The 13,556-nt window shown below is 39.7% G+C and overlaps 2 protein-coding genes across 2 annotated transcripts; one reads left to right on the top strand and one right to left on the bottom strand.

Moving 5' to 3' along the window:
- The first annotated feature begins 285 nt into the window (after positions 1-285).
- On the top strand, positions 286-4,682 carry ppp1r11 (protein phosphatase 1, regulatory (inhibitor) subunit 11). The gene is made up of 3 exons (XM_084079922.1): positions 286-609; positions 1,947-2,055; positions 2,751-4,682. Exons 1-3 carry the CDS (start codon positions 532-534, stop codon positions 2,942-2,944), a joined length of 381 nt encoding a protein of 126 aa, XP_083936048.1. The 5' UTR covers positions 286-531; the 3' UTR covers positions 2,945-4,682.
- Positions 4,683-5,253: 571 nt separating this feature from the next.
- Positions 5,254-9,703, bottom strand: cUnh6orf47 (chromosome Un C6orf47 homolog). Its single transcript, XM_084079921.1, has 3 exons — positions 9,322-9,703; positions 7,110-8,644; positions 5,254-6,538 (listed from the first exon to the last, which is right to left on the bottom strand). The coding sequence occupies exon 2, from the start codon at positions 8,069-8,071 to the stop codon at positions 7,136-7,138; it is 936 nt and encodes a 311-aa protein (XP_083936047.1). The 5' UTR covers positions 8,072-8,644; positions 9,322-9,703; the 3' UTR covers positions 5,254-6,538; positions 7,110-7,135.
- Between the last annotated feature and the right edge of the window lie 3,853 nt (positions 9,704-13,556).

Here is a 13,556-nt window from a genome sequence, read left to right as displayed (position 1 = left end):
CAAATATATGTCATCATGGACCACCCGGATTAATATGTAGCCTATTTGTGTTGTTAGAATGTTTCAATTATTTATTTATTTTTCATTTATTCCACATTTTATTGCAAGAGTTTTTGAAAATAGCTGATGCATATTATAGGTTCAAAAGTGCTCATGCGTGGCTTAAGTTGCTTCTTTTAGGCTTATTTTCCTAGACCTGATTGCTTACTCCCGCACAATCTGGCAACCCTGGATGTGACGGGAAGTTGTCCATCTGAAATCATCTTCCCCGTAAACAGCAAAAAAAATAACAGTAGTGTGTCGGGGGCATCTCTTCCCACCACGGCAATTAAACAAACCTAACTCTTCACGACACAAAAGCCTCGTGTTTGATCGGATTCGTGATTTTACGAAACGAGGATTGTAATAATAATAATAATAATTATTATTATTAATTGTAACGATCGCCGACTGTCTGTTGAGTGTTGATTCGCGGCAGCGCCCTCCCGTCAGACCCAGCTAAGGTTAGCCGCCTAGCCTCGTCAGGTAGGGATGGCGGAGGTTCCCGGGACTTCCAGTGAGACCATCACGGAGACGGTAGAAATCAGCACGCCGCCGCCGCCCCAGCAGGTATAGAACAATACCATGGCAAATAAACGGCCACGATCTTCTTTGGTTATCCTGTGATAAAAGGACAAATATTAAGCCTCAGCTGTTGACACTGTACCGTTGCTATTAACGACGAGGCCGCACCTTCCTATTGGCATGTCATCGTTCTATGATCGATCTGAACCCGAGAGGGCTTTTAGTTTTATATAAACGTTTCTGAGAGGACTGTTTAGTCATTTGTCGTTGTCTTTGTTTGTATGTTGTATTCAACATTGGTGGAAAAAGTATTCACATAGTTTGACTTAAGTAAATGTATCAATAGGGCTACTGCAATGTAGTTAGCTGTTACAAAGTGGAAGTCCCGCTATGTAAAATGTACTCCAGTAAAGTCATAAATGCCTCAAAATTGTACTTAAGTGCAGTACCTGAGTAAACGTACATAGTTACTTTACACCTTGGCTACGTTGTTGCTACTGGTCTGTTCTGTCCTAGGCATGTCATCATCGTACTATGATCGATCTGAATCCAAGGGCTTTAACATAAACGTTTCTGAGACGACTGTAAAGTCATTTGTCATGTTGTATTCAAATCTAGTAGAAGGACCAACTTTGATTTGCATGCATTTCAACCTCGACTTTGAAATATTGATCCTCACCCCTGGGTGCAATGTTTAGAACACAATTACACAAACATGGCAATCTGTATAGTAAATGCTTACTTTTTGACCTTGTTTACTTTCCATGGGGTGTGTTGCTGAAAATAATGAAGATGGGTCTGCTAGCTTACTACAGATCTAACTGAATATAAAGCACAACCTCGTTGCATGTTGCAATGTTGCATAGCAAGAAACAGATAATCTCAGATCATCTCAGGAGAAATTCACCAGTGGTGGAAAAAGTTCTGAAATGTTTTACTTAAGTAAAAGTAAAGTATCAATACCACAATTTATAAATACTCTGTTACAAGTAAAAGGTCGGTATTTACTTAAGTACCATATGTAAAAGTTCTCATTATGCAGAATGTCCCGTTTCACAAGGTTTTTTTCTTCTTTTTAAACTCATTGCGACGCGTTGTGAGCTTGTAGATCAAATAGCCAAAGTATATGTAAGGCTTGAGTGGTTAATACATGTTTTGTAATAATAATCAAAATAATACAATAATTGTAGTGGAATAAAAGTACAATATTTGCCTCTGCGATGTAGTGGTGTAGAAGTAAAAGTTTTGAAAATTGGAAATACCTTTTTGTAAAGTAAAAGTACCTCATAATTGTACTTATATACAGTACTTGAGTAAATGTACTCAGTTACTTTCCACCACTGAAATTAACAGCAGCTCTATGTACTGTATGTGTGTCACAGGAGGGACGTAGCCTCACAATCAAGCTGAGAAAGAGAAAGACTGAGAAGAAGGTGGAGTTCTCCAGTGACACAGTCGACAATGAGCACCTGGGAAGGAGGTCTTCGAAATGTGAGCATTCATTTTATTCTACCCAACATCTGGCCAGAGTCCTTACTTATGTTCACATCATCCATGGCATGTTCTGACCATTACAGGTAGAACACGTAGACTGCAAATACTGGAGGCTTTTTAATTCATTCGTTTTTTTTAGGTTATTTGGTGGGGGCATTTAAGCTTTTAATGACAATCGATAGTGGAGAGAGAGAGACAGAGAGAGAGAGAGAGGAAATGCAGAGATGGAGAAGGGGAATGATATTAAGCAAATGGGCCAGCCAGCCGGGAATGACACTGGGGACTGGCTGTCTGATCAGGGCATTTTGAGCCCAGTTGGTACTATTCGCCCTACTCACTTGGCTATTTGGTTGCCCCTGGATGCGTATTTATTTATTTATTTTCAGTCTTTTTTTCTTTTATCAACTTAATTCACCTCATGTTTAAAGTCCCTGTCACTGCCAATTTCTACTGGTTGGTCTTGGGGAGGCTAAACACATACATGACAGATCGTGCTTCCCACCTGCGAACACAGCCAATTGTGTTAGTTGGAGCACCTGGCCAAGCCGGAGGCACTGTGGAGGAATTAAACCTGTCTCCACGGTGGTGAGCAGGAACTTTACCCCTGCGACACCCTAATGCCCTCTAGATGGATTCCCTACTGTGGAATTAATCAAATGCAATCTAATCTAATCCTTCCATGTCTATTCTAGGTTGCTGTGTCTATGAGAAGCCAAGACAGTTTGGGCAGTCTTCTTCTGAAAGCGAGGGGGATGATGACGATGAGGGGTGTGGAAGTGCACACTGCATTTTGGGGCACAGCAGAGGAGGGCATGGAGTCCATGGACAAAGGGGAGGTGGTGGGACAACAGTGCCCCCAAACTCTGGAGGATCAACTGCCCACTAATATTCACTGCTAGCATATACTGGGGTCAAGGGATTTCTCTTGATGACAACACATTGCAAAACTACACTCACCTTTGTTTAATTCCGTCACTGAGGTCCTGGGAGGCAGGCCTAAAAGATAAAGAGGAGCTGTGAAAGGTTTGGGACAGAGAGAGGGCACAGAAAAAAAGGCACTATTTGGCAATATATTACATTTCTTCCTTTTAGCAATGTGGCAGAGTATATTGTACATAATACACCAGTTTAACTCCTTTTTTATGATTACCGTATTTATTTGTCTGTCTTAATGCTTGATTTGGTAATACTTGACATGCAGTTGGCTATTATCTGTGTAGTAATATTACAATTGCAAGATGCTTGTGTAAGCATTGAGTTCTTATGATCATGTTCATTTACGTAAAAAAAAAGGAACAACATGCATCCTTTTTATTGATATTGGTTTACCGTTTCAAACATGCATTTTCATGCAGGCGCATGATCATGCAAGCAGTCGTGCACGTTAATGCACGTGGCATCCATTACAGTGTAATTATATTATTACTACACAGCCAGTTGGGAACCTAAATATAATCTGCTAGTCTGAATTTATCAAGGTATATTATAGCCCTGTTACCAATCAGTTTCAGTGGGCTAAAAGTCGGCAGCACTGATATTTCTGCCCTCCCTAAAACTTCAGCATAACTGTAATACTAACCAATTGTTAGTTGTGTTATTACTTTGCTGTATTGATTGATTTCAGAATGATGACTGCACCTTTAGTCTTACTTTATTTTGACAGTGATGGTTTTGTTTGGAAACGTAACAGGTTTATACATTTAATGTATGAATACTCTGAATCTCTTTTGATTAACAGTAAACGGTAAAAATGTTTTATTAAAACAAAAAAACAAAACACCAAATCCACTATCCTAGACAATCGTAGAGGGTTCTAAATACAAATCACAGATTCTGTCGAGGAATTTATGGCCATCATATATTGATCAACTTCTGTTCAGGAACTTAAATCATAATAGAAATCATTTTCTCATCTAGACATTTTTTGTTTCCATGTATTGGCTTGAGTGAACTTGCATAGGAAAGAAGGGATGCTACAGTAATGACTGCAAAGATGAGTATAGGGGAAGAAAAGAGTTGTCAACATGATTAATTTATGAAGCTAACACGGAAGAATCAGAACTATCCTTTTTGTTAGTGTATTAATTTACTTCACTCCTACAGATAATGCACCAAGTATTACTATTAAAATCAGCTGCATGTCAGTTATGAAATGCTGCAATTAAATCGAGACTATAAGGCTTTCTATCATACTCAAAGCCCATGGGTATTGTGCTTTTACTGCTGTGCTCTCTGCAGAGAGACTCAAGTGTGAGGTGAGATGAATAAATAAATGTCACTCTTTGGTGTTCTGTTAGGTACATTCCTTACTTCGTTGTACATATGTAACTGGCTAAAACTACGTGGCTTTCACTATAGAAGTTGAAGGTGCGTGATTGCTGGTTCAGGCTTTGTATTTGTGAGTGTCTCATGACCAAATATCATCAAATAGCACCAACAACTCGTGTTTCATGTGTATAACAACACTGGATTACAAAGTCCATTCACTCGCCACCAGTTTCTTTTTTACAACATCAACACACGTTACGTATGTACATTGTTCTTGTACTGGTAATGCACCTTTCTGTATATACTACAAAGCATATGAGAGCAGATTTAATGTGAATAAAACTTTTGAACTGTGATCAGTCTTATAAAATGTGACTTGCAGGATTTTGGGGAGGAGCTGTTGTAACCAAACGACATTAGACATTAGCATTAGCACCTCGTCCACATCTATAGTCAAGTCAATATCCACTCTCATTAACTACATCCCAAGTAGGACTACCTAGCATTACCAGAAGGCCAAGATGCTGGTGGAAACCATGATGACGGACGTAACCTCTTAATTTGACAAGTCAATGGCAAAAAAGATTGACCATTTTCACCAAATGCCTATATGCAGAATAGTAATGCTAGGGTTCATGTGGTTAAAAATAAAAATTAATGGCTACATTAGGAGCCCTGGTTGGCAGTAAGTTTATTCTTGGTCTGTGCTACTCGAAACAGCTCCTGCCACATGCATCTGCCCTTTGACAAGAGACATTGCCATTCCTTGAATGACAAATGGAAGGAAAGAGCAGGCGACGTTTCATCAAAGGTTACAGGCCAAGATGCCAACATTTGTCTTGTGTAGCTCAAATGGGTATGGTTTATAAATAGATGTAAAAACAGCAAGTACTTTTTTTGTGTATACTTTGGACAAATAGTAATACATTCCAGAAAAACAAATGCCACAGCTTTATTTACCCAGTGGAACTATTTTCAGCTCAGTGTACAGTGAAGGGTTCACAACAGCCTTTAAATACATTGACAGTTTCACGTCTGGGCTCCTTTCCCAGCTGATATATACTCTCTTCACCTGTGCAGAAATAAACTATTGATGTAGTGGTGGTCTTTCATCTAACTGCATTGAAGGCTCAATTTAAGACTCAGATCTAGCCGTTTGCTACAGTGATCCAGCACTTATTGGGGTAATGGTAACTCATTACAAAAATAGCTTTCTTTACAAGAGGTTATCGTCAGTAAGACCAAGCGGTAAAAGCTCAACACGAGCATAAAGGAGTTAGAGGCAAAAATAAAATGTAGATAATATTTTAACAGTTCTTCACGACCCATTATCAATATGTTTGTGTAGTTGTGATAGCCTTATAAAAATACCTACAATGACCTACTTTTGAAATTTCTTATAATATCTGATGCAGGTAAGGAAATTCAAAAGCATAATGTCTATGAAGACATAAGTTGTACATGCTGTGGAGCCTGGAAACACGCATCTTGGAGTTATGCTTGGCATCATGAGGTTCACTGTTGCCAACATTGAAATGTATTGTGCAAAACGTGCTACTGGGCTATAAGACCAATCATTAATCATAGTTAGCAAACATTTATGGTCTTATAATTTGTGCCTCTGCAAATGTGATCGGAATATGATATGACAAGGCAGAAATGTGTAACATTTACACACAATATACATTAGCAAGACAGTGAAAAAGTATCATTGTGGAAAAAGACAACAGGCTATATACTTATTGAACATGCTGGTACAGAAAATGACAAAGGCAAAAATAAGTCCAAATAGAGGACATAATCAGAAACTGCTGGTATCTGAGTGGATATTCAAACTATCCAATCTAACAAACATCAAACACAAGCGACATTGGTATTGCCAAGTTCTCTATGCCTTGATATGTGATGAATGTGCTGTTTTTGAATTTTAAAAAATCTCCAAGAAATGCCTTTTATAAAGGTCAGTAAAGGAACGTTTTCAAAAGGCAGAACAATAGTGTTGAACATTAAGAAAAATGAGTAGCCTATTACTTAGTGTATAGTGAATGTGCAAAGCAATGGCTAATCTCCATTGTAAGTCACAGTCCTGCAGCACTAGGTTTGTGGTTTGATCCAACTTGGATCTTCTTTGCATTGAAGACTCTGGGCTGTTTTCAGCACAAACTTTCTGCAGGCATTCGTAGACCGGTGATCAGCAACTAAATTAAGCTGCCTGTGGAAACAGAAACATCCTTAATCAAAAAAGGACCAAACATTTCAAAATACAATATACACTGCATTCTAAAGCTTTTATTTTGCATTACTTCTAATAGCAGAAAGCAAAAGCAGTGGTGGCAGATTTCAAAAAAGGATATATAGAATATAAATTTTGCATGTGATGAAAATTGAATCTGAAAGCCAGTTCATAATTGATTCTACACACTATTACTTCCATGTCTTTCAAATATGATTACATACAGTACAGAAGATGTGTTATAAGCTTTGCAAGTGGAAGTTGGTTTCACACCACTTGGAGAATGTCACAGTTCAACTTCTTTATCTCTGGTTGCAAAACTAAAAGTAACACCAAGCTGTGCTCACTGGCTTGTTCTGCGCACAGAGAACTAGGAATGTGATTCTTACAATAAGTTCTTATATTCTGTTCAATTATTTTCTCTAAACCCCTTTTAACAGTGATCAGTCCACATTCTTGCTAACGTGAAATTAAACTAATATAATTACATCGTTCATAAACCAAGTGGCACAAGGGCATTTTATTGGCTTTTTGCATGACATCAACTTACCCTAAATTCCACCTTTAATTCAGGGCTTAATCTTGTCCGCTGTAGACATGTGCTTCTCTTTGTTCCCCATTATCTCTAATTCTTTCCCCTTCCAGGGCCTCATCCTCCTTTCCCTCTATCTCGTCCTCCTCCCCTCCTAGAAGCACACTCTGCCGGACACTGACAGAGATTACCAACATCTGTACGATGCCGTAGATCAGAGCAACCAGTGGAAGATACTCCTGGATCAACCACAGCAACCCTGCCATCCCGACAGTGGACACGAAAAACATGGCCATCCCATGCAACCACAGCCTCATGGCTCCTTGGACCCCCAAAACCTCCAGAATGAGCTTAGAGGGCGGCGATACAGTCCACAGGAAACCCACCACGACTAGGTCAAACAAGTGGCGGAGTAAGTTGAAGCAGATCTCGTAGTGCTCTGGTAAAATGTCCCCCTTCCAGCTTTGAGCAAGGAGCTGAAAGGTAGACGACAGTGGAGAGGAACCAGGTGTGGGTGATGGTGGCGGGGTTCCATAGTCTGAAAAGTCCCCATCATTTTCAGTGTCCCAGGTACCTTGGTTCCAACTGGCGCATTTCCTTTGCCTCAGCCCGTAGGATTCTGTTTTGCTTGACCAGAAAGTATATGAGGAAGGAAGAATCTTATTCCACCATCTGGAAGCATATTCTGCTTTCGGCTCAGCCTCCTGTTTCCCTGCACTGAGGTCTTCGACTTCCATGGGTTGCAGTTTCTCCTCTGCCTCCCAAAACTCCTCTACCAGTTTTGTTTGGTCACTTTGGTCACTTTTGTGGCCGCCCCAAACCCAGGATGTTAACACCCTGAAACCCCCGCCACCTGTTTTTTGGCCCTCGTCTGTCACAGTATCCACAGGGGGGGCATTCACATAACTGCTACCCCCCCAGGGGCGGTATGAGAGAGCTGGACGCACCCATCCCCAAACTCTGCCTACTACAGCTGACATGTTTTTTTTCTGTGGTCTTGTTTCACTTATTTCTGTCTGTACAAAATCTACAGATGTGTAATTACAGATATGCTGGTGAGAGTGAGCAGTAGACTGTTAAGAGTTAGAAACCAGCTTTCAATGACTTCACCTTAAAGTTAAAAACCATGAGGAGCTTGCAATGACTTCAGTTTTAAGATGCCAATGCCCCAAGGGAGTAGTACCACAGGCCAGGGACAGACACACCTCTGGGTGTGTGTTTACAATACACTTCAACAGAACAAAGTCAGGAGCCTTTACAAAAATAAAATACCAACGCCCCAAATTTCGAGCAGGTCTACATGCCTCTCCGTGGAATCATCTAAACCCTTATTTCCCAGTGTAATCAGTTCAAATCTATGAAAACATTTTAAGAGATAAACTGTCTTAAGAGTTAGACTGTCACTAAAGCCACAACTTTATGTTTGGATGCCAATAAAGCTATCTAGTTTAAAGTTGTCCATAGAAAAATGAGAAAGTAGTGTTTTCCCATTTGGAATGTCCCAATAACCCGTTCCAGAACGGGTTTTTCCCGAGTGGCGTTCCTCCTCGTACCTGACAAGGAAAAACAAAACAGCATTTGTATTTGATTTCCTCATAATCATACCATTTCCATCGTCCATGTAGTAGGAGATGATCCGCTAACATTAGCTATTATTTGTACAGTCAACTCCACGTAGCAGGTTAGCGTTAGCGACAGTGTTGCCATGTCTGCTTATAAGCAACTTCAGGCTTCTTTTTCTGTAAAGTTGCTTGTAAATATTTGTTGAGGGTTGCGTTTTTGGGGCTTGTTTCTTAAGTGTACTTGCTAATTTAGGCTTGCTTCCAAATGTTTTATTTATTCAAACCAGTGGTTCTCAAATATTTTCATGGAAATGTTTTGTGAACAGGGGATAGTAAGGAAGGAAGAACAGCATTCCATTTTTTTTGCAAGAGTTTTTGAAAATAGCTTGCGACGCGTTGTGGGCTATTTTCAAATAGCTAGCCGATGAGGGTTAAAGTGCTCATGCTGCTTCTTTTGGGCTTGTTTTCCTAGACCTGCACGTCTTATCTCTCACAAAATATGGCAACACTGGTTAGCGACCACCAACTAGCTCCAGAAGCTATTTAACAAATGTATATTTCTTCTGTAAACTAGTTTCAGAAATGCTAAGTTTGGGTCGTTTCTTGCCAATACCATGTACAATTCTCATGTTCAAACATGTACAAGTAGCCGAGTGAGGTCATCTTACCTTAAGGCTAGCAATGATCCTTGCTAGCCAAACGTAGATCATAAGCGTCCAAAATGATCTAACACCTAATGTCCATCAACTTCTAACAGCAGTAAAGCATCGTATCTCTAAATAAAATGCCATTCAGTGTCTTTTCCCCCATACATACATGTGCACAAATATATCATCGGCCACGTTGACAAATGCACAGAGCAAAAGTTGATCACCTTCCAACCAACACACTGGAAACGAGTACAGGTCAGGAACACGAGAACGGGATGTTTGCTGTTTGGTAAATTGACTGTTACACCGAAATAGGTAACCTATCGAAGTACGAGACCCCAGTAGGTTATGCGTGAAGTTATAACATGTATACGTTTGGCTCTTCTGCTTGCAAAAAAAACCAAAACGATCCTCGCCTCCGCCCCAATTATAGCTTCGCCTCCGACAGAAATCTGCAAATCAGTGACCTCCGCTGGAGAAACTTACTTCGATGGGTCGCCAATTTAGGTGTAACGCCGGAAACAAAGAATTGGAATTCTTGGAGGCGTTATCTAGCCAACAGTTTCGACTGAGATGTTTTTCCCAAGATCTGTTTAATTATCTCCATTAAGCATTTTACAATTGATAGAAATCCAACCTCCCACAAATCGACGACAAAGCCACTTTCTTATCAGTCGTTTATTCAGACTTTAGAACCATTGACTGTCCATAAACAAAATACTTCAGATATGACAAGGTTATACGTTACTTGGAAACAGCAGATAGTGAAATTAATGCCTTATTGGAATTACAATGTCCAAAGCAATCGATCTCACATTTTCAGTGATCTCCACTTGGTACCATTAGCTTCTTTACAACAAAGTGGATATGATTGGAAGAACCACAACAACCCAGTAGATATTTTGGCATTAGCATCCATATACTGTAACAGGTTTGATAATTGAATACTTTTAAAGTTTGCAAAAAGTACAGTGCTAGAAGATAAAATGCCCTGAGGACTGGTTTCCATTGTGGTCTCATGTATTCCATTCATCAAGACGTAAAATATAGGTGCTTTCAGTACACAGTTGCATGCAAAGTTCTTCATGATTGCTGTCAAAACAAGCACAAATCCAACTGAACTGCAGCAAAAAAAAGCTATACACCATCAAGTTGCATTAACATCCAGTCTCATCTTAAATTCGAACCTGCAGCTGAGCCCAGGACGGAGCGAGCAACAGACCCCTGTATATTTGCAACAAGTTAAGCTTTCATCATTTGACCTCTTGCTAGCTAAAGTGATTGTTCATTGGTTCTCAAAGTGGGGTCCAGGGATCCTCAGGGTTCATAATTGTTCCTTAGGTCTAACTCTCTGTACAAATGGAATCAAATGAGGGTCCATTTGGTTCCAAGTGTAGTTACGGGGGTTCTTGAAATCACTTCAGATCATATTAAAGCCCCAACTGCGTGGATACAAGCTGTAGTTCCTATTAAAGAAAGGCATCATCAGTACAATAACACTGAAGTGTTACAGTAAACCATGTCATAACGGCAAAGAACAGGAAATTTGGAAAATACTTACTAGATTACTTCAGCATTGAAATATAGGGCCATCTTCCTCAGGTCTTACTAGTCACACCTATAATTTAAGGGAATTACGATTAAAAATAGAAACCGGTTACATTTTAAACGTAATCTTGTGTAGTACTGGGAGTATGCTTCTTCAGTTGAGTGACATCTATCATATCTTGTTATCAGAGACTCTTTGGAAATGTATCAATCATCATAGAAGCCTAAGTGTGGACTGCATTTTCAGTAAGATATTATAAATACCAACCTGCCTCGTTCACTGGGAATTCATTTAAGCATCCAGCATGGACAGACTCGGCAACATGCCTGAAAAGTACCAGAACATCCCATTACAAACCAGGTATTGTTTTAGTAGATAACACAAGCGGGTAATGTCATGAAAGGTGTGTGGTCAGTGCACTGTGAAGTAATCTTCATGGTTTTTACTCAGAGACTCTAGTCAATGAATCATCATTCCACATAACAGTACAAAGAACAAGAATTGGATACTTACCAGGTAACTGCAGCAAGCAGCATTGAAATATAGGAGTCCTCAACCTTACTATCCACACCTAGAATAAAATAACAAAAACATTTAACAGCCATGTTTTAGCATAAAATGTAATGCTATATTAGCTTGTGTAGTGTAAGCTTCTTCAGTTCAGTGTCATCGTCACATTATTATCAGAGACTCTTTGGAAATGTATAAATCATCATAGAAGCCTAAGGGTAGATAGGATTCACAAAATCTTAAGTACCAGCCTGTCCAATCTTCTGGGATGTTATAAAAACATCTAGCCCAGCCAGACTCTCCAACATGCCTGAAAAGTACCAGAACATCCCATTACAAATCAGGCATCGTTTCAGTAGATAACACAGGTGGAATGCACTTGTCTCAGTGCGCTGCGAGTAAACTTCATTAGAAATCAGGAACCGTAAACTGAATCATCATAGACAGGTCAGAGATGTCACTACATGCAACAGTAGACTCAAGACAATGCATTCATTTAGCCACTTACCATGAACATGAAGGTGGTGTAAGATGATGTGTCCGTGAGATGGGTCACTGAAGGGAAAATAGCCATTAGAACCATAAATGCCAAGCAATGGGTAATAATGTCATGGCAGGTGTGTGGTCAGTGCACTGTGTTACATCTTCATGGTTTTTACTCGGAGACTCTAGTCTATGAATCATCATCCCACATATGGCAGAGAACAGAGGAATAGTTGGAAAATACTTACTAGATCACTGCAGCATTGAAATATAGGAGTCCTCAACCTTAATATCCACACCTAGAATAAAAGAGAATACATTTAAAAACAGCCATCATAAATATAATGCTAAACTAGCTTGCGTAGTCCTGGGAGTATGCTTCTTCAGTTCAGTGTCATCTTCACATTATTATCAGAGACTCTTTGGAAATGTATAAATCATCATAGAAGCCTACAGGTAGATTGGATTTTCAAAATCTTACCAACCTGTCCAATCTTCTGGGATTTTAACAAAAAAAACAGCACAGCCAGACTCTCCAACATGCCTGAAAAGTACCAGAACATCCCATTACAAATCAGGTATTGTTTTAGTAGACAACACAGGTGGAATGCACTCGTCTCAGTGCGCTGCGAGTAAACTTCATTAGAAATCAGGAACCGTAAACTGAATCATCATAGACAGGTCAGAGATGTCACTTCATGCAACAGTAGACTCACGACAATGCATTCATTTAGCCACTTACCATGAATGTGGTGTGTCCGTGAGATGGGTCACTGAAAGGGAAAATAGCCATTAGAACCATAAATGCCAAGCAATGGGTAATATGTCATGGCAGGTGTGTGGTCAGTGCACTGTGTTACATCTTCATGGTTTTTACTCGGAGACTCTAGTCTATGAATCATCATCCCACATAACAGTAACAATAAGAGAACAGAGGAATTGGACAATACTTACTAGAAAACTGCATCATAGGAGTCCTGCAGCATAGGAGTCCTCAATCAAACCATCCACACCTACAATCAAATATTTTAAAAAAGCCATGTTTTAGCATAACATGTTATGCCAAAATAGCTTGCGTAGTACCGAGTGTATGCTTCTTCAGTTCAGTGATATCTTCACATTATTATCAGAGACTCTTTGGAAATGTATAAATCATCATAGAAGCCTAAGGGTAGATTGGAGTCACAAAAATCTTAAGTACCAACCTGTCCAATGTTCTGGGATTTTAGCAAAGCATCCAGCTCAGCCAGACTCTCCAACAAGTCTGAAAAGTACCAAAACATCCCATTACAAATCAGGCATCGTTTCAGTAGATAACACAGGTGGAATGCACTTGTCTCAGTGCGCTGCGAGTAAACTTCATTAGAAATCAGGAACCGTAAACTGAATCATCATAGACAGGTCAGAGATGTCACTCCATGCAACAGTGGCCCCAAGACAATGCTTTCATTTAGCCACTTACCATGAAGGTGGTATAAGGTGGTGTGTCCATGAGATGAGTCACTGAAAGGGAAAATAGCCATTAGAACCATAAATGCCAAGCAATGGTAATGTTGGCTGCAAGCAACTCTAGAGCCTATTTTTTAAATATCTGTACTCTTGAGTTGCAATACTAACCCTAGACAGCCCATACATCCAAATAGAAAGTCCTATCTGATTGTAATTAAACGACTTTAAACTGAGCAGAATTGCAGCTGTACAGAAAGCTTGA

The sequence above is a fragment of the Gymnoscopelus microlampas genome, assembly GCF_963454915.1.
Source record: "Gymnoscopelus microlampas genome assembly, chromosome: 15".
Lineage (NCBI taxonomy): Eukaryota > Metazoa > Chordata > Actinopteri > Myctophiformes > Myctophidae > Gymnoscopelus > Gymnoscopelus microlampas.
Note: the sequence above shows the minus strand (reverse complement) of the source record. Positions and strands in the feature narration are given on the sequence as shown.

What these genes read in the sequence shown, in the direction of transcription:
- ppp1r11 (XM_084079922.1), top strand. Translation starts at nt 532, where the DNA reads ATGGCGGAGGTTCCCGGGACTTCCAGTGAGACCATCACGGAGACGGTA. An exon ending in CGCCGCCGCCGCCCCAGCAG is followed by an intron (nt 610 to 1,946) that starts GTATAGAACAAT and finishes TGTGTGTCACAG; the next exon opens with GAGGGACGTAGCCTCACAAT. An exon ending in GGGAAGGAGGTCTTCGAAAT is followed by an intron (nt 2,056 to 2,750) that starts GTGAGCATTCAT and finishes TGTCTATTCTAG; the next exon opens with GTTGCTGTGTCTATGAGAAG.
- cUnh6orf47 (XM_084079921.1), bottom strand. Translation starts at nt 8,071, where the DNA reads ATGTCAGCTGTAGTAGGCAGAGTTTGGGGATGGGTGCGTCCAGCTCTC.